Consider the following 20,137-nt stretch of genomic DNA (forward strand, 5'->3'; position numbering starts at 1 on the left):
TAACTGTAGGACCTCACTTCTGAGCTGTTTAATAAAGAAGGAACACCGGGTCTTAATTTTACAGCTTCAGAGAACAGGACTGCAGCTACCGAGGTATCAGTCAAATTGATTAAAGAAGATCCTTTACTCGAGGGTATGTGCCCCTGAAATTACCTCGCTCTAAGCCTCTCGGGGAGCTGGGGGGAGCGGGAGGAAAGCGAGGGATTACTCTCTTTCCAGGATCCCCGGAGAAATGGGAATAGGTTGCAGAGGGGAAATGTCCTTTTCGTGCGTCCTCCCTCCCTCCCTGCCTCCCCTCACCCTCCTCGCCCGCTCGTGTGTGTCTGTCTGTCTGAAACGGATCCGTCTGTCGAAAATGGGCCTGGAACTCCCTCCTGTGTTGGGATTAGGTCTTGGGGGACCTGGGGTGGAGTTACGCTGCTTGCCTATTTTCATATTCATTAGAAATGGGAGGTTGCATAAGGAGCCCTGCTGAGCTTCAAGATATAAGAGCAACTTCGGGTTCCCCTTTTCAAGACAAGACAAATCAAAGGCTCGGAGGCAAAACAGCTCCCTGAGCTCCGAGCGCCTTTCCCTCCCTCCCTCCTTCCTTCCCTCCCATCCTCTCCCTCCCTCCCCTGCTCACAGTCCGGCCTCTGTCTAGGGAAGAGGCTCTCAAGCAGCCTTAGATGATTATGGATTTTCTGAGCGAGAAGTTTGCCCTGAAGAGCCAGCCGAGCAAGAACAGCGACTTTTACATGGGAGCAGGAGGCACTTTGGAGCACGTTATGGAAACTTTGGACAATGAGTCCTTTTATAGCAAAACGTCAGGCACCAAGTGCGTGCAGGCCTTCAACCCTCTGCAAAGGGCTGAGCATCATGTGAGGCTGGAGAGGACATCGCCCTGCCAGGACAACAACGGTGAGTCGCCGTCCCACCGTTATTCTCCCTTTGCCCTCCCTGCGGATGGAGAGGGCACGCTGGGCCTTCTCCCGCCCGCCCCGCCGAGACCGAAGGCGCCTGCCCGGCTTTTGCTTGCTGGCACGCGAGGGGCAGTAGGAAATAATTATGGTAACGGTGATGATGATGATGATGATAGCACCGGGAGAAGGCGACCGCCTCCTTCGAAGCGCTCCTTTCCTCCCGCCCAACGCGGAACGCGCAGCGCCGAGCACCCCGCCACAACCGGGGAGGCTGGCGGGGGGGGGGACGGAGAGACCGGAGGGGCGGCTGCCGAGGGGGGGGCTCGGCCCTGCTCCCCGTCCCGTTCCCCATCCGGCCGCGGCGTTTTCACGCGGGGAACTGCCGGGAAAAGGCAGCGGCGGGTGTCGGAGGGTCCGCTCCGGGGTGGGAAGGGGAGGTGGGTGGGTGAACCCCGGCTCCGTGGAAGAACCCCCCCTCTGCGAGGATGGCTGCGTGGGGTGTGGGTTTGGGTTTGTTTTTTTTTTTTTTTTTTCTCCGTTGTGTTAGTGAATAACGCGTGAGAGGGATTCTCCCGCTGACCGAAAACAACTTCGGTAATTCCAACGACAGCCTCACACGCTGTTTTCGCCTAGCTGATCGGCAAGGAGAACGGGGAATGTTTTCTTTTTGAAACTTTTAAAATCGTCCCCCTTATTCCAACAGGATGTAAATCACAGATAGAAAAAAAAAAAATCAAAAAATATTTGCCTGGCAGAGTCGGAAAACATGGTTAAGATCAGCTGCAATAGCGAGACTGACAATATCTTACATTTTTTTACTTCATGTAGGCACTGAAGTACTTTTTTGAGAACATCCTTTTTGTGTGAAACAGTTTGTAAGGAACAATGATAGATTTCTGCAAGTGTGACTTAAAAAAACTTACAGAAAATTGATTTATACATTGAAGTTTTTCTTAATTAGCTCTTTTAATGTGTGCCTTGGGGGCTTTGGGGCATTTCCTATCTATGTATGTGTTGATAGTAAGTATTTAAAAATTGTGTTTGGTTAAAATCAGCTCGGACTGAAAGAAAAGAAATTACTGAGAATGTGAGAAAATCTCAAAGCAAGCTTCTCACCATATGTTACGTGCCATCTTTGTAGATTTTAATTTCATTAGAATTTTAAATATTTTGTGCCTGTTTCTGAGGCGGGGGGGGGGGGAGAAAAAAAGCCTTTTTGAATCCGGTAACGTATCGCATGACTTTTTCAGTGATGTGAGACATGTAAAAATAGAAAAAATAGGAAATGTTTTCATTTCTTATTAAGAAGCTACAGAGGAATATTTCTTATCTCTACCACTCAGATTTTACCTAAAGACAAATAGTTCCTGCAATCCTTATACAAAGTATATGAAACGATCTCTTCTAATAAGTTAACATTTTGCAGAAACTCTCTGCATTTTGTAACCATAACAAACTTAATTGGAAACAATTCCACTTTACAAATCCAAGAGAAGGTATATGGAATCTCTTGAGTTTGTAAAGTGAAGTTGATTTTCGGTTTCATTTGCTGCTTGATTTGTCAGTTTACAGCTATTTTGTTTACTTTACAGTTATTTTGTATTTTCATAGAAATGGAGTTTTTTATATCTGCTTCCAAGTTTAAAGGCACATTTGTCCATAGCTTTATGCCACTTATCTTACACAAAAATCTGTTTTGGGCTAAGATTCCTTATCTGTGCAACCTTAGTTGAAGCTGATTTCATGGATTATTAACTACTTTAGTGGCAGAGTGAAAATATTCAAGTACTCTCATGCAGCCTCCTTACACCGAAAGACTTCAGATTATATTTTCAGATATGATTCTCAGTTAAAATTCAATGTGACTTAGTACTTTTACTCTGTCTGTAGTTAATATTACAGATTCCTCTTCCGCGCTCTCGTGTAGAAATACGCAGCCGAACAGAATCGGGTTCTTGTGAAACTGTTTTATGTGAAGTCTTGAATCTGAAGCCCCCCCTTAACCAGTTCTTTCCCTCCCCCACCTTGTGTACAGTGAACTATGGGATTACTAAAGTGGAAGGACAGCCTCTTCACACCGAGCTGAGCAGGCCCATGGACAATTGCAACAACCTCAGGATGTCTCCGGTGAAAGGGATGCAGGAGAAGGGGGAACTGGATGAACTTGGTGATAAGTGTGACAGCAACGTCTCCAGCAGTAAGAAGAGGAGACACAGAACAACGTTCACCAGTTTGCAGCTGGAGGAACTGGAGAAAGTATTCCAGAAAACTCACTACCCCGATGTCTATGTAAGAGAACAGCTAGCTCTGAGAACAGAGCTCACTGAGGCCAGAGTCCAGGTAGGAACCAAACTTCAGCATTTCCATCACAAGTTCTGCATTGTAGGAACTGGGAAACGACACTCTTGGGGATTGTACAAAAGCCCATAAAGCTAAAGTAAATGGCTCGGTGTGCTTTATTTCTTTATGGATATGAGCTGTTATGCTGCAGTACTAAAATAACTTGTTATTTTTTCAAATCGCTTGTGTTGCTGTTCTAGAAACTTGTTTAAAGGATGAGGAAACAACATCAATAGTAAAGCAGTCTTGATGTCTGGTAGTCCTTTTTTACTGTCAGAATTCCAGGCAGGGAATACGTAAAGCGTTACACGTAAAGATCCCATTAAAGAAATGTGTTGCATGTAGTTTAGACTGATGACGATGCAGAACTCGGGCGCAGAGGATTCTGTGTGTGTTACGGCATGAAAAGTACAATCTAAAAAGTAATCAAATTCCTTGTTTCCACCCAAAGAGTATGCAGTGAAACTGCACATACAAAAATGTGTATAAATATATATATATGTGTGTGTGTGTGTGTGTGTTTGTGTCTGTGTAGAGCAAGGACATAATCCTTTCAACTCTGCTGTATGGAATGAGCTTAATAATCACAAAATTGGGAAGTACATTTGCTGGTTTTTAAACTTGCATTACTGATGGTTAATGTTATTCTAATTTTTGGAACGAAACAGACTGTTGACCACTTAGTGCAGTATTTGAGTATCTTAACTGCGTACAAAGTTGATTCATTCAGTATGTGCTAGTACAGTAATCGCAACAATATTTATGGCTTTGGATGCGCAATGGTGAGAAAAGAATCTAAATATCCAGGAAATGCAGCCCTCCCCCCATTTAGAGATCTTCCCTTAGAAAAGGGTGTGAGCTGCCTTTTGCAAGTTTATTCTATTTTTAGAGATCTTCCCCGTTCTGGTAATACTCAGCATTTCAATTTAGGGAATAGCAGTCCTGTCGATTCTTACAGACTGGGATTAATTTTTTTAATTTAGTGACTCGAATATGATAACAACTTCACAACTTGTAATTAAACACATACTAACACATGCGTATAAAGAAATAGACGTCAGTGCACATGCACACAGCTGAAATTAAACCAGGATCACTTTCAGAAACGAACTCAGCTAATTAATTTTATAAAGAAGTGTTCTTTTCATGTCTATTCAACCAGACAGCATATTCACTGTTGTCATCGGAAAACAGAGTCCCAAATCGTCTGTCAGTTACATCGATACGACATCAGTGATGCCGACGGAATTTAGTTCAGTGGCTTTTAACTCTTCAGGCTCTGTGCAATCCCTCTCGCTCTGAATTTGGTACAGTTTTCCAAGTATGAATTCCATTCATTACGATTTAGTCTTGACTTTAAAAAAAAGCTTGCATAATGTTAAAACAGTATGCTTACAGTTGCATAATCCTGGAATAATGAGAACTACTCCAAGAATAAATTAGTAGTCAGAACAGGGAGGGGAGAATTGGGCTAAAATATGTCAACTGGCTTTTTGTCACACATTTTTCTAAGTTTTAGAAGCTTCATATGGTAAAGGTATTAACATTAAGAAAGTAAATGTAAAAACATATATGTCTGCCCCAGACTTTCACAGAATATCTATTTCTATTTTATTTAAACATGTTCTCCCCTTTCTTAAAAGATAACCGATCTTTGCATTTCTCATATGCTAAATATGAAAGGAAATGGTGATCATTTTTATCCAGAGTAGCAACAGTATTCCATCACAAGATTAAGCAATTTAAAAGGCCTTACATCATTAGAGGCAGCATCTGGCAATTCAAGGATAACAAGCAGCAGATTTTTACATTGCTTTGTGGAGGCAAATGGTTACTTTATCTCTGCCAAGAGTCAGTTTCTAGTAAAGTGATGTAAACAGAAATATTTTGGGGGATTGTCAAAAGAAAAAATGTGTGCTTTTTTTCTTGTTTAGTTACTATAAATTCAAGCAAATTGTTTGATTTAGTTTAGCAGAGTGATCAGCTGGATACCTTACCCACATTTCCCTTCACCGCCATTTCATCAACATCCAATTTAATATTTGTCCTGCATACATGCAGAGAGCGCCAACCTGAACCTAATTTATCTAAGTTGTTCTCTTTCCTGCTGCATGTCAGTGAAGTAATTGGCACCCATTTTAAGGAGACTGTCAAGGTCTTTTTTCAATGAAAGAGCCTCATGACCACATTCCCTTAGCGTGTTCAGGAGAATTTTTTTTTTTCCCTTTTCTTTCCTTTTTGCTGAGCCTCAGGCATCATAAATAATACAAATTGACCCACAAGGTCCCTAACAATATATACTCAGCAGTTACATGCATGGGCCTTGCTTTGATTGCCAAGTACATTTTAAAAGATTGCACATACTAAATTTGCAACAAGTCCTTGGGAATTAAAATGAGAAAAATTATGCCCTGGTTGCTTAAGCAGCATCAAAAGACATTTGAGTTCTCCAAAGAGCAAGGAAAAAACTGAATTATAAAACAAACAGCATTATTTTAAATATCCCACCATCAGGGATCAGAAAATATCCCTCAAAATGGGATTCACAGGCAGTGTCTGAATAAAAAAAAAACAACCCCAAACTATTCATGTATGTATCTAACGAAATGGATTCATGATCCATTTAGCCAGAAGACTAATCAATGGCATTGTATCCATGTAAAAAAAAAAAAAAAAAGGTTCTGTTAGTAGCATGACTTCTTTAAAAAGAGTCAGAATGAGTTTGCTCATAGCTGAACAATAAAGAGTTAGTTGGATAATATTACTTTTATAAAGGAACAGTTACTTTTCTTAGCAATCCCTTTAATTCATCAGGATAAGTCTTAGCCAGTCCAAACTAAACTGTTTGAAAGAAAAATATTTTTTTGAAGACCACAGGACAATGACAGATATCAGTCACAGCAAGAAATGTGCATGTAACAGGTTTTGAGATAACACCCAACACTCAAAATATTACAGAACAGTCCAAAGGTTATCTAAGCATAGACAAAATAGCTTTTAATTGACAAGAAGGCATTGTTTCAGGTCTAAATTATTTCATAGTCTAAATGTAAAGTGCCATTCTTCAGTTTTCCATTGTCAGAAACAGGTATCACCTAACACAAATGTGAAAAAAAGTCACAATAATTTTAAAACTGTCTGTGATCTCATGGCTTTTTATTATCTTCCCGCTCTGTTAGTCTTCCTTGTAGAAACCTTTTCTGCAGTGCAAACTGCTGTCCTGGTGCCAGCTTTTCTTGCCTTTTCATTACTGCACTTGATAAAGATTAGGTACACCTCTAGGAGGCAGATCGTAGGTACGCATGGCAAGTCAGTGGGCATGTGAAAGTAAGAGAAAGTTTCTTTACAATTTGATTTGCTGCTACTTGGTGATTTTCCTCTACGGAACTGAACTCTGTCAAAATTAGCACTGCCTGACAGACTGATCTTTCCTCTTTTTTTTTTTTTTTTTTTTTTTGAGACACTAGAAACACTAGAAAGGAAATAATATATGCTTTTAAAATGGCCAGAAATAGCTTAAGCAAGTCTGACATTGAGAAGATTGAAACTGCAAGAATTTAATCCTCAGGCAGAGAACTTCCCTTTCTTAGATAAACAGAAATTTTCAAAGCTATTGTCCAAAATCTCTTGGCTTTTTCCTAAAACTCTTTGCATAGTATGTAATTGAGTTGACCTTGATGATTGTTGCCTCATATACTATAGGTTTGGTTCCAGAATCGAAGAGCAAAATGGAGGAAAAGAGAACGCTATGGTCAGATCCAGCAAGCTAAGAGCCATTTTGCTGCCACCTATGATATATCTGTTCTTCCAAGGACTGACAGCTACCCTCAGGTATGGTAAAGACCAAGTAGTACTTTGGTTCTACATTCACCTTCTCTTCCATCCTTAGGCACACATGAGCACAGAAGATGCACGAAGACTTTCCTGTGTTTAGCTTTCTGTGTTCTTTAGACACGTCAACAGGACCTGCCACTGTGAACAACAGTTCCGACACCCAATATGAATAATTAACTCTTAAAATACAAGTATTTTTTAAACAACCATCTTAGGAGCTGCAGAGTTTTGCATAGGTTATGTACTGAGAATGGCTGGCAATATGGTTGTGCAGCTAAGTGTTTTCTGCACATAAAATTATGTGGGGGTTGGAATCACTTTTAGGTCCATACACAAATTCTGGATGAAGTCTAGACCCATTGAGATTGACAGGAATGTTGTAATTTTGACCACAACAAGGTCAGGATTTCCCTTCTGGGATATTTATATTCACAGGCACAACTGTTTTAACAGCTCTGGTCTTGCATGCTTTCGTAAGATGAGGCATAAACTATGTGATCTCTAGGCAACTTCCTTCTGATGCATTAAACATGCACCATTTCTTTACGGACCATTGAATACAAGTAGTCTTCTACTAGCATGAAACCATATTATGGCCACGTATAATCACAACTGAATGTACGCGGCTAGGAGAGGGAGGCAGAGAAACAAGAAAGTTCTCTCAGACTGTAGTAGTTTAATTTATTTTTTTCTTTTCCAGTGGTCCATTAGTATATAGTAAGGTATACTATTTAATAAGATCATAATCTTCTGTCTCTGTTCTCCAGTCCTTTGGTTTACTGCCTTGCTTCACTGTCTGCTATTGTTTTTCTGCTTGCTTGTTTTAGTACATTGAATACTTTTATTCTGAAGCCATTGTTTTTCACGTCTCTAGCTTCCCATTGCTTTTACCACAAAATTTAAAAAAAAAAAAAAGCGCCATACAAAGCAAAAATCTTGTCTGGGTCCCTGTGGTAGAGTCCTTCCACTGCTGGTGTCCTGGTGCTCTTCTAGTTCATCAGGTAGTAGGGTCTCTGCCAGCCTTAAGAATATACTCATATTCTATGTGGGCTTGCCTTGGTCTTGCTCTACATTGGCTGAACGTGATTAACTTAGGACCAGACGCCTCGGGCCCAGGTGTCATCTACCCAGCTTAAAGTGTTTTACTTCTGAGGAGTTTGCATGTTGCTAGGTTTGGTGCCTGGGCCAGAGCTGGTTTGTGTTCCAGGCAGCTCAGAACATGGGCACAACCATTTCAGACCTGGTGGCACTTATAAGTCTGCTTTTATTTCATTTTATTTTGTGCGTTAGCCCAACTTACATCAGAAACCACTGCATGATACACTGTTTAAGTAGGAGGGGACAATACTTGCTTGAGACCTACCTAGGTGAAGGTGTGCAAAAAGACCTTGAGCGCTCCTAGGCAGATTCACAGACATAGATGCGCAGTCACTCACAGATCTCACTCAAGGTGTTCAAGTATCTTTTGGTACTGACTTATCTATAGCATCACAACACATGATACAAGGAACAGTACTTAAGCTTTGGGCTTTCTATCCCTGACTCAATTATCTAGACTAAATTTTGTGTCTCCAAGCTCATCTGGTATTTTTAGTAGGACTTAATCTAGACATTTTCCCAATTGACAGAAGTTTCATTTGCGTAAGATAATGGAATAATGCAAGGCATTGGTAAGCACTTAAAATGGTTGTCCTAAAATTAATGTTTTTAAAAAAGAAACACTTTTGAATTAGATGATAATATCAACCATAAAATTCTAAACCCAATGAAATATCTATTTTGTACTTTCAGATTGTTAAAAAGATGAGTGAATTCACTGCATTTCTATTTACATACTTGTTAAAAAACATCTTTCCTAGGCTGACAATACAGTTAACTAAGTTTCAGCCTGGCAAAATTTTCTATCATTAATTTATAAGTTCTTAAAAACAGGAGATTGAAATGAAAATGTTGGTACCATAATCTTAAATAAAGCATCTCTAAAATGTGTAGAAGTATAAAATGTATACTCATTCATAAACATAAATATATAGTACTCACCTATAACCACAGACTAACACACTGCAGGTAAACAGGCACAAACACATAATTGAGTCTGGTCACCTGCACGAGAAAATTGTGTTGTACTGTACTTTACTTTAGGAACAGGAGCAAGCAGCTCAACTAAGGTGTGAGTCCACCTTACGTTGGCTACTTCAGTTAAGTGCTTGCATGCGTGGTTTGGCTACATGATAAAAACAAGGTCGCTTACTCCTCAGTGAAGAAGGTGGCTACTTTGCTGTATACTGGAATACGAATAGGTGTCCAGGCAGTTATGACAGAACAGTCGGTGCAAGTTCCTGTTCTTGCTAACCTCGTGGTAATTCACATTCTTAAATCCTCACCTTCAGTAAAACCATGTCTGTATCATATACATAATAGTTCCAGCGAGAATGCTTGAGACGATGAAAATCCGTATTAAAACCACAACGACCACTAACATCACTACATTCGAATCTTTTGAACTAGATGTCCATTTATAAGTGCCTCACTTATGGAAAATAAATACACAGTACATGACTTGCTATATACTCATCAATCTATCCCACAGTTCATGCAGAAAGAGATATTTAAAATTGTTATCTGCATGTTTGGTTTTAGTGTTGTAGATTGATTCCCAGACAATTCCATTGTTTCAGTGTAGTTAATGCAAGAAAAGAAATCAAATACACATTTTTCCTTTTCTTTTCCTTTTTTCCCCCCTCCTTCCCCCTGCTCCTCCCCATGTACAAGCACTCTTATTGTGACACTGACATAAGCAAATATTAGACAAACTTTGCCATACTTTTGAGTAAATAGTTTTTCTTGGGGTTGTGGAACACAGATCACTAGAGCTTATTTATGAAGCCTTTATTAACACAGGGGAAAACAGACTCTCTGTCGCTGGCAGAAAACATAGGATGAATGTTGAAAAAGGATGAAATCAAGCTGAGATATTTACTGCTGTGTGGCAGAAGGAACAGGACCAAATGTGAATTTCTGGTGTGCATTATATGAATTTGCAGTCTGAAGATTTCTGTTTTGAGCCCCACCACGGATATGTTCACAAAACAGACATCCCACTTGCATTCCAGCAGAAACATCAGTCTCTGCAGTCAACAGAGGGTGTGGAGACCCCTGCTTAGTCTCTTCACCAATTATCTTCATCAAATACAAATTAAGAACATGATGCTGCTACGTGTTGTGTGACTGTATAAACCTGAAAGGTTTTCCTGTGAGGAAATGATCTTTTCAAATAATTTCAGATAGAAGGTTGGCTCTGAATCAGAGAATGGTTGGGGTTGGAAGGGACCTCTGGAGGTGGTCTGGTCCAACTCCCATTTCTATAACCCAGTCTAATTTTGCTATTAAGTTACACAATTTAGGGTTGGTTTTTTTTTTCAAGATCTTAATCGTTTGCTTTGCTAATTCAGCCTAACCTTAATTATTTTTACAGTATGTTGACTTTAGGTGTTGCTTATTGTGCAAAATAGTTGCTCGGCTGGCTGCCAAGAAGTTCAGCATCTCCTGAACTGTCCAAATTCTGCACACATACTTCTTCCATTAATTATACTGGCAACACCTGAATTACAGAGGAGGACAGTTAGTACAACATTCCAGGACAATCATCTGTTATTCACATGTTTTTTCGAGGCTTTAACATTAAAAATGCCACAGCGTTGTTTCCACTGAGATGAAATATTTAACTTTTGACAACATTATGCTGAAAATCAGATTTTTCTAGGAAGATGTTATATACAGTACTTTTTGTTCATTTTGGTAAAAGGTTTCAGTTTCATTAGTTTCAGTATTTAAGCTTCAAGTTCCTCTTGCAGATGCAACACATTGTGGTCTAAGTCATCTTAAGTGCACTCAGAAAACAATTCACTGGTTAAAACTCTTATCCCAGACACTTTGAACCTCATTAACTAGCAATATTCTGCTGATGGTATGGAAGCTAAGAGGCAGGATCCTAACATCAGTGGGAAATTGAATGCAGATTCACTTCATGGAGATGGTTACTTCAACTCATCTGAGTAAATGTTAGTAAACAAGCAGTACTTGATTCGGTCACCTAAACACAGTGTCTAGTGTTATTAAAGATGTTTTGGGATATCTGAGACACTGCTACCATGCTGATGAACAGGACTTAAAGAAGTATGCACCCTTCAGGGGAGGCAGTTGGTGGTCAGATAAATATTAGACATTTGCGCTTAGGAAACTTAATCAGAGGGCCTTTTATGCCAGAGATGGATTCACTTTAAAGTTGGTGAAAATCTGGTCAATTAAGTTTTCTCTTCCTAAAGCATAGGGTATAAAATAGGTAAGATGATCTCTAAAAATGTATTTTTTTTCTCTGATACCTGGTTCAGCTGCACACATCTATAGTTATCTTAGATGGATCTATATATTATGTGCTGGGAGAGGAACAAGAAAAAAGTTGCTTAGCCTTGCTCTTCTCTTACCTTACTGGTCTTTACTTGACTACTTTTACTGTCCATTGCCTAGTGAGAAGGCTAATGTTACAAAGGGTACTTGACTTTGTCAGATTTAATGTTTAAGTATGAGAAGTGGCAAGGGACCAAAAAACCTGAGACAAAATTTCATTTTTATCTCCTCATTTACACACATGAGAGTGAAATTCGATCAAAAGCCTACAGTATTATCACACAGCTTTCCCTGTATGAGTTAAATTTATAAAGATGTTGTCTTTATAAATGTAAGTGCATCAATATGTAAATAAACATGAAACTGTATCCTTGAAAAGCAGATATAAGGGGCAACATTCTTCCCCTACCTAAGCTCTTTCCATACTTTGCATCTTTTCTTCTTGCTTGTTCTTTGAGTCTAGTCCATTTGTTGCCATTGTTCTACGTTCTTTTGAAAGGGTTTATCCTGTCACACCATTATACCTTCCCTCTTACTATCACATGTGAAATGGATTGTTTGCTTCTCTTCTTTACTTGAAAATGCAGGCAAGAGTTGGATAGGACTGAATTTTTATTTTTTTTTTTGTGGAAAAACCCAGCCTAGTGCAGGTGGGAATCCTGAGGAGACAAAAGCCTTTCAAAGGTATGGGAACTGGAGTGATACAGAAGGTGTAGAAAGAAAGTTGAAATCTCAAAAATAGAAGGAAGAGGCTGAAGTTTACATTCCATCCACCAGACTGATAAATCAAATTAAATACGTTGAACAGCGTGGTATCACATGATTTGTTTTGGCAATCAAAGAGTGTAGAAGTGGTATCAGTATACATGTGTTATGTACTAAGTCCTTGGATCATCATTACAGTTCTGCTCGAGCCTTAGTACATATGGGTAATTCTCATTAGCAATAATCAAAGTTACATGCTCCAATTAAATCTTTCATATGGCATATATTAGACACCACATGTTATATGACTTAAAAATTCTTTTAACTGTAGTAGACATATAAATGACAGTTAATCACAATAGTTCATTAAGGCTATGGGTGCACTGATTAAGTAGGAGTAGATGTGGTAGACATATCTGAGCCAGCTTCAAAGAAGTTTTATCATCTACTCATGCTGTCTAGCTGTGACAGCACGGAGCTCAGGCTGGGCCACCACCTGGATGGTATGTTGCTTGCTGCATATGTGCTGACTGTTGCACTGCTGTGGCTGATCTTCCGAGAGTAACACTTCTAATCTTTTTGGGTGGTGTCTGTTCCACACAAAGTAGTTTGTGCACTGCGCTTTTATTTTTTCTTGGTTCTAAACCATCACTGCATGTGGTCCTCCTTGCAGTTGCAACATTCGGTTTGTTGCCCCTTTTTTTTTTTTTATTTTATGAAACGTGTATTTCTTTAAGTGTGTGAGTGACTTTAGCTGGGGCTTAATTATAAGGCAAATCCATTGCTTTCTGAGATAGAAACTTCTTTTTAATAGTATTTTTCAAAGTATGAAATTTTGTCATTAACTGTATCATAGACATGAAATATAATTACTTCTTATTGTAACTGGCCCTGAGACTGCAGTAGGGAGAAGTTACAATTTATCTACAAAACATCTCGTACAAGAATGAAAGCTTGATGACTTCTCAAATCCTGCATTTTTTTGCACCTTAGCAAACTTGTTAAGCATGGAATCAAATGAAGATATTTTTATTTTGTTCACCATATGTAAGGCCTAAATGTGGACGGAACGGGTCTATCACCTATTTCAGAGCTGTGGCATTAAGCCTCTCGCTACCAAGGGCCAACATGCATCTTATGGACATAGCTGAAAATGGTGTGCTGCAGCTCTCTCGTATGTACCTGAACTCAATACAGTACAGATGATCTTCACATGTTCATTAGGTCCAACAGCTCCTATAAAATGTTCACAAATTACACCAAGAAGTTCTGTCTAGATATAAAGGGAAAAAATACAATGAGAGTGGTAAAGCCTTAGAACAAGTTGCTCATAGAAGTTACTGAATCTCTGTAGCTGGAGCTACTCAAAACTTGGCTGCATAGGGCTTGAGTAACCTGATCTAAATTCAAAGTTAGCTGTGAGCAAGGATTTGGAATAATAATCCCAGAGGTCCTTTTCAGTTTAAATTGTCCTGAGAAGCTATGAATCTGCAACCTCGGGAAGTACAGGCAAACCTCTGCCGATACCTTGGATGTTCTTAAGAGGGCCCCAGAAAAAAAGTACTGTGGCAAGTGACAGAGCAAATTAATTGTGCTGATGGACTAGGAACAGCCTACAGATCACGAGTTGTAAACTAGCAGCTATTGCATTTAATCTGCCTAAAATAGCTCCTTGTGCAAGCACAGGTTTCATGTTTTCTGGTAGTGGAAGGATTGTTGCTTCACACAAAGAGAGGAGTGACAAAAATGTAGCAAACCAGTCTCTTTGACATTCACGTGCTTTCTATAATTACGTAAATTCTTAACTGTTCAGTTAGTGCCACTGTCGTCTGCTTTGCAATGCCCAGGAACATCCTGAAAACAGAGTCAATGTGTAGTTTCTAATTACCTACTAAAGTAATTATAATAACATATAAAATAACATAACATATATTATGTAATAACAACAACAATAACTTATTACTTCATATCTAGAGATCTTAGAAGAGATTAACATTGTGTTTCCCCTGTGAAGCACTAAACCACATGTCCACTCAAATAGAAGCTGTGTGCTCATACGTGTCTCTGTTGGAAACAGACTCCAGTCTGGGTGGGCAGGTGACTCAAATAGCATGAGTCGAGACATTTGGTGATGGGAGGACCAAAGCTGGGTAAGTGATGGCAAAACTCTCAGAAAATTTGGAAAAATTTGGAGATTTGAGTTTATGTGATTTCTCTAGGTGCTGTGTAAGGAGGCTGAAGCTCCAGGAGCTTGACATTTTAACAGAAAAAAAGCAATGACGCCAAGTGGGATGACCAATTACCTTAGCTAATTTTCCTCTGCAGTGTCAAGCAGAAGGTCATATGCTTAGGAAATGATATCATAACCATGTTAACAACCATAACTCTCCAGTTATGTTCTTGTCACAGCTATGAAATCCTATTTCTTTTTTCTATCGGGAAGGGTGTGTGTATGTGTGTATATAAAACATACAGTAGGTAAATATATTGAAGGGCTCTGGTAATTTCATGGTAACCACAAGAGCAAAGCTCAAGTTGTTTGTGATGTTAACAGAAACCAGAGATGTGCTGTATGTATAGCCTCATTCACAGCCTCTGAATTGCCTTTTATATAGTTCATGGATCACACAAGAGTTTAAGAGGAAAAATATTTTCTTTAAATTCATGTACATAATGTCCCTTTTCCTTCCAACATACCAGAAGAAGGTCTGATAATTTTGATGTATTGTAAAACATTATTTATTTTTAATACAGGAATACCTTCTGCACCTAAATTTCACTACAAGATATTTATGTTGTAAATCTTTGCTAAGAAATGAAAATCTAATCTCAAAAGTGAAGTCACTCAACCAACTAAAATGAATAGAAAATTGATATGACTGAAACATTCTTTTGAAAAGCATAACTGCCTCATGAGAGAAGACATAAAGCTTTCCTAGCATCTTGTGGCATTTCTGAAGTTAAGTTTACTAATTTGGATTCCTTCCTCTAAGGACGAAACCTAGGGCACTCCTTTGAAAGTTTTAGGAATGAATAGCTTGTTCACATATTTCTTTAAGAAGACATTGGTATATTTGAGGATTTGCAGCTGAATTCTTTTCTCATTTACACCTGTGCAATCTCACTGAAGTTAAATTGAAAGAGATTTGTCTAGGATAAAAATATCTGGAAAATTGGTGGTACTAAACTTAGTTTTCTGCAAACCAAGCTACTAGAAATATGGAAGGAAAGAGTGATTTTGTGATACCTCCAGACCACATAGGTTATTGGGCACTTTCAAACTGAGCCTCTGAACCTTTAGAAGTCTTCACATCATGACTATTAAAGCCAAATTCGTGCGTGTTCCTATTTAAACAGATTTTTTGGGAAAATCCTTCCCATAATTATATCTGTGCAGCCTGGCAGACTGCAGCATTTGCCGTAGTGTTTCTTGGAAAGAAATCTTAGCAAGTCAGATAAATGAGACTTTGTCACATGTGAATTAGCCTTGGAGATGATGAGCTCCTCCAGAAGTAGCTCCTGTATTAGATGCTGCATAGATGAACCAGTCTGTCCCTGGGAAAATTCGTCCTGTTGTGAAGGTTCTGAGACTAACCATTTGGCCTGGAAATACCATCAAAAAGAATGGGGTTCTGTATGCGTGTGTTTGAAATTTTGATTTTTCTGGATTCTTTTTTAGCTGTAACTGCTCCCTGTTTCAATTCAGTAAAAAGTTATATCAGCAAAAGAAACTGAAATGGAACAGTGTGGAAATAGGAATGGGTGACTTGTTTTGTAGGCAGAAAGGGAAAGAAAACCCCAACAGTTGCTTAATCTGTCACTGCTACTGCAAGAAACACATGTAACCATGAAATACAATGAAGTACAATTAAAAGTTTCTAGCGTTCCTGAACAAAAAAACCCCAACGATTTTTGTATGGATGAGCGGGTTTCTGATTTTCCCAGTTCAGGATTAAGACAGAATGTGTGCAGCTTAGGCTTTCAAGCAAAATGGAGATATTCTCTGGATCTTATAGGCTTTCAGCTGCTATCTTTACTACTCTCACATGCTATGTGGCTCCAAACTCATCAAGTCTGAGAAGGCAGTAAGCCTTGTGAGTCTTAGTGGATGACTCCCCAGTTGCTGTATACTTAACTACCACACCTTCCAGCTCTTCCAGGGTCCCTTGTTTCCTTCATGGCATATTCTGTAAATCTGTACTAGGCTCTGAGAAACCTTCCAGGCAACAGGACACTCAGGAATCCCTGAATCCTGAACTGTAAGAGATGTGCTGCTCTCTTTGGGAATGTTCTGCGTGGTTGAAAGCAACAAACTCATAAACAAGACAGTGGTTCACATAGGTCCGGATAAGATACATCCTTTAATCCCCAGAAAAACCACCTGTTCTCTGAAGATCAAAAAAAAGTTTGTCTAATTTTATGTCAAAACTGGCTCAGGTGGGTTAATTAAGGAGGAATAAAGCAGCTGAGTGAGGATCGTGTCAAGCTGCAGAGGGTCTCCCATGGGCTGACGTTTGAGAGACTTCTAAAAACTGAAGGGAGGAGGGCAGGATGGGAACCGGAAAGTTCTGAAACTCTCACTAGAGTCTCTTTCCTCCTGTAGATCTCAGGAGGCCCACCAGAAGGAGGAAAAATCCTCAATATCCTTCCCCAGACACCTTATTCACTTCATTACCTCTCAGCAGACCACCTAAGATCTGCAGGAGCAGATGCCTGAGGTGTGCCCAGCTGGGTGCGTGTGTGTGGGAAGGCAACCCACGTGCGCGGGTGTGGAAGCGTGTGTAAGCCTGTATGTACGCACGTCTGTGTGAACAAGGAGTTGGGCAGACCAAGAGTTTGGGGAGACGCGCTGCTACCGTGACTTTTCCCCAGCCTTCTGCGGGAAACCAAAATGGAGCATTTACTGGTTCTTTTTTGCTGCTGGAATTGCCAAGGAGACCGAATTAGTTTGTCAGCTCCTGATGACTCCTGCTAGTACAACTGTTCAAAATGTTAACTTTTAAAATAAGACTCTCTCTCATCCTTGCTATCTGCACTAGATCTCAGCTAGATGAGTTCAGTGAACCATAATTTATCTCCTTAGCTTGGTGGTGGTTTGGTGGGTATGTGTTGTTGCAAAGTAATAGGACAATGGGAAAAAAACAACTCAGTTTTAGAAACATGTTTTTATTCTCTGTGTGTGTATGTATGTCTGTCATAATTCATTACTTCCCCTGACCTCTACTTTGGCAGAAAAAAAATCACTCAGCTAGAGAGATAACCTACATATCTTAAAGCCAAAATTCCTTTGTCTATGGATTTGGAATGTGAAAGCAAAATTAAGTTTGAAGTGGGAATTCACTTTATAGTGCTAACCGAAGAGTAATTGCAATTATACATATAGCAGAGAACAAAGACATGTGGGCTCAATCCCAGCCCATCACAGCAATGATATACTGAACAGACAACAGATTTTTAGGATGAAGACAAATTTAGCAAAGTAAAACAAAAAGAAAAGGGTATAGTTACTGGCTGAGAAGTTCTGTACTGTGAATGAGGGCTACAAATGTCTTGTATCATATCTGTACATTTAAAAAAAAAATCATCATCCAGGAAAGAGTTATAAGTGGAGAAGAAATATAAAGCTGTATATTGTATAACGGTGAGTGCAAGTGAGAAAAGACCGAGGAAGTTAGAGCATGTCAGAAATTATATCCATATATTACTCATAGATACAGAGTAGAGAGTTTAAACAGACAGAAGGACAGCTGCTGAGTGTGAAATTTGGTTGAAGCAAAGTGAATAGAGGAGGAATGAAAGAATGCACAGTCTGAGATAATGACAGGAGCTGACTTGTGCTAGGCCTTGAAAATCTTTCCATCTGTTCATCTAGTAACAAAGAAGTGAAAAATACCTATCCATAAATAGCATCTATAGATAGACGATAGGGGAAGGCCTGAGACTCAGAATGAAGCTTTAAGTGACTGCCAAGTATAGAAGGCATTACACATCAAAGCTTGAATACGTGGTTACTCCAGATCTTCAGCAGACATTGCTGGTAACCACAAAGTTTGTGTCCTAGTCTGTCATGCAACGTTTTCCAGGGACGCACAGTGCAGCCAGTTAAGACAGAGCTGAAACAGAAATGCCTCCAAGCAGAATTTTGTCTAAAAGCATCACAAAAAGAAATTTTATCTTAAGACCATCTTTGAAACAACTTTAGGAAAATCTCTTGAATATATTATCAACCATGCCTGTATTTTATGGATTCATTTGTTTTAAAGTAATTATGCAAGGCTTCTCAATATTTAATTTTGCAAATACTTGCTGGGCTTTGCCGCTTGAGAAATCCTGGTTTGTTCACCCTTTTATACTGCTTCCTACCGTTGCAGTTAAGAAAGAATTCTGATGAGGAGAAGCTTTTATGGTGAAAACAGCTATGATATTGTACACTCTTTTGACACCTTTTCTTTGAAGTCAGTTGTGCGCTTCCACTAATTTTACTGACTGGCTGGGCTGATGGCATCCTGAGGTTCAATGGTAAACACTCAGGGCAGAACCACAGAGCAAATGGATGACAGAGCAAGGAATATGATTCAGCAGCCTTTGCTCTTAAGTGAATGATCCAGTATTTTGACTCGTGTTAATGTCTTCATGGTATTTTCTAATAGGATTGCAGAGAACTAGTGAAGTACTTGCTGCTTGTTTTAGAGGAGAAGTAATAACGGATGTGTTAAATAAAGCAAACCAAGCATTGCAGAAAACAAAAGATGAACTATTTAAATTTAATCTTATTCATTTTATATGTTCCAGATTCAGAACAATCTGTGGGCAGGGAACGCGGCTAGTGGTTCTGTGGTTACCTCCTGCATGCTGCCACGAGATACGTCCTCCTGTATGACACCTTATTCCCATTCACCGCGGACAGATTCTGGCTACACAGGCTTTTCAAACCACCAGAATCAGTTCAGCCACGTGCCCCTCAATAATTTTTTCACTGACTCTTTACTTTCTGGGGCAACCAATGGACATGCTTTTGAAACCAAGCCGGAGTTTGAAAGGAGGTCCTCCAGCATTGCAGTTCTACGGATGAAAGCCAAAGAGCATGCTGCCAATATTTCCTGGGCCATGTAATATAGCAGTACCCTTTCTTCATTTCCTTTTTTTTTTAAATAGCAAACTGAAAACATTTTTATTTCCCATATTTAAAGGACACAACAATAAGCTGCTGTGTGTGGAATGCTAGAAATCACAATATACACGATGTCTGCTTAAACAAATGCAATATAATATTTAACAATAAAACAAGAATAAACCAAATAGATTTACCATGCATCAAGCTCAACAAGCCCTTTGTTTTGGTTTTTATATAGAAATATGTCTTGTTGTACCAGTTGATGAAATATGATTATAGAACCCACAAAAAAGAATAAAACTATTAAGCAAATATGTCTACTCCATTGGTTTTTAGCAGTCCTGTATACAAAATTAATGCTTCACAAATGAATACTTCATAAGGGAACAACTCTGTAAAGGAAAATAAATTTATTAGATGAAAACCATGAAGTAAATCTCTAAGCACACCGCGCAGAGAAGGAAATATATGATTGTGCACGTTGTAGGTGGAATTTGTAGACCTAACTCTCTCAGCACTGTGCTGCTGCTCTGAGCCAGCTCTGCTGTTTTGCTAACTGCATGTCGAGCTCGTTGGAGTTACATCAATGCACAACTAATGTAATGAGAATAGAAGGTACTCCTTTTTTTTATGGACCTGAGTGTATTCATGTTAAAGACAATGAGATTCTTTCGCCAAACATATCACTAAGAGCAGGATCATGGTGTTTAATAGAGTTTTCAAAGACGTGCACAGATAATGTAGGTCAAGTAGTGTTTAAATGAAATCTTTAAAGTTGCAGATAGGTTATTTTGAAACTTAGGTGACTAGAAGAGAGCATGGAATAGTACCGCAA

The 20,137-nt window shown here is 39.3% G+C and overlaps 1 protein-coding gene across 1 annotated transcript; it reads left to right on the forward strand.

Moving 5' to 3' along the window:
- The first annotated feature begins 637 nt into the window (after window positions 1-637).
- On the forward strand, window positions 638-19,614 carry ALX1 (ALX homeobox 1). The gene is made up of 4 exons (XM_010561839.1): window positions 638-900; window positions 2,938-3,242; window positions 6,945-7,073; window positions 18,981-19,614. The coding sequence occupies exons 1-4, from the start codon at window positions 669-671 to the stop codon at window positions 19,299-19,301; spliced, it is 987 nt and encodes a 328-aa protein (XP_010560141.1). The 5' UTR covers window positions 638-668; the 3' UTR covers window positions 19,302-19,614.
- The last annotated feature ends 523 nt before the right edge of the window (window positions 19,615-20,137 follow it).

Source organism: Haliaeetus leucocephalus, unplaced genomic scaffold (genome assembly GCF_000737465.1).
Source record: "Haliaeetus leucocephalus isolate CR32 unplaced genomic scaffold, Haliaeetus_leucocephalus-4.0 Scaffold151, whole genome shotgun sequence".
Taxonomy (NCBI): Eukaryota; Metazoa; Chordata; class Aves; order Accipitriformes; family Accipitridae; genus Haliaeetus; species Haliaeetus leucocephalus.

What these genes read in the sequence shown, in the direction of transcription:
- ALX1 (XM_010561839.1), top strand. Translation starts at nt 669, where the DNA reads ATGATTATGGATTTTCTGAGCGAGAAGTTTGCCCTGAAGAGCCAGCCG. An exon ending in GCCCTGCCAGGACAACAACG is followed by an intron (nt 901 to 2,937) that starts GTGAGTCGCCGT and finishes CCTTGTGTACAG; the next exon opens with TGAACTATGGGATTACTAAA. An exon ending in TCACTGAGGCCAGAGTCCAG is followed by an intron (nt 3,243 to 6,944) that starts GTAGGAACCAAA and finishes CATATACTATAG; the next exon opens with GTTTGGTTCCAGAATCGAAG.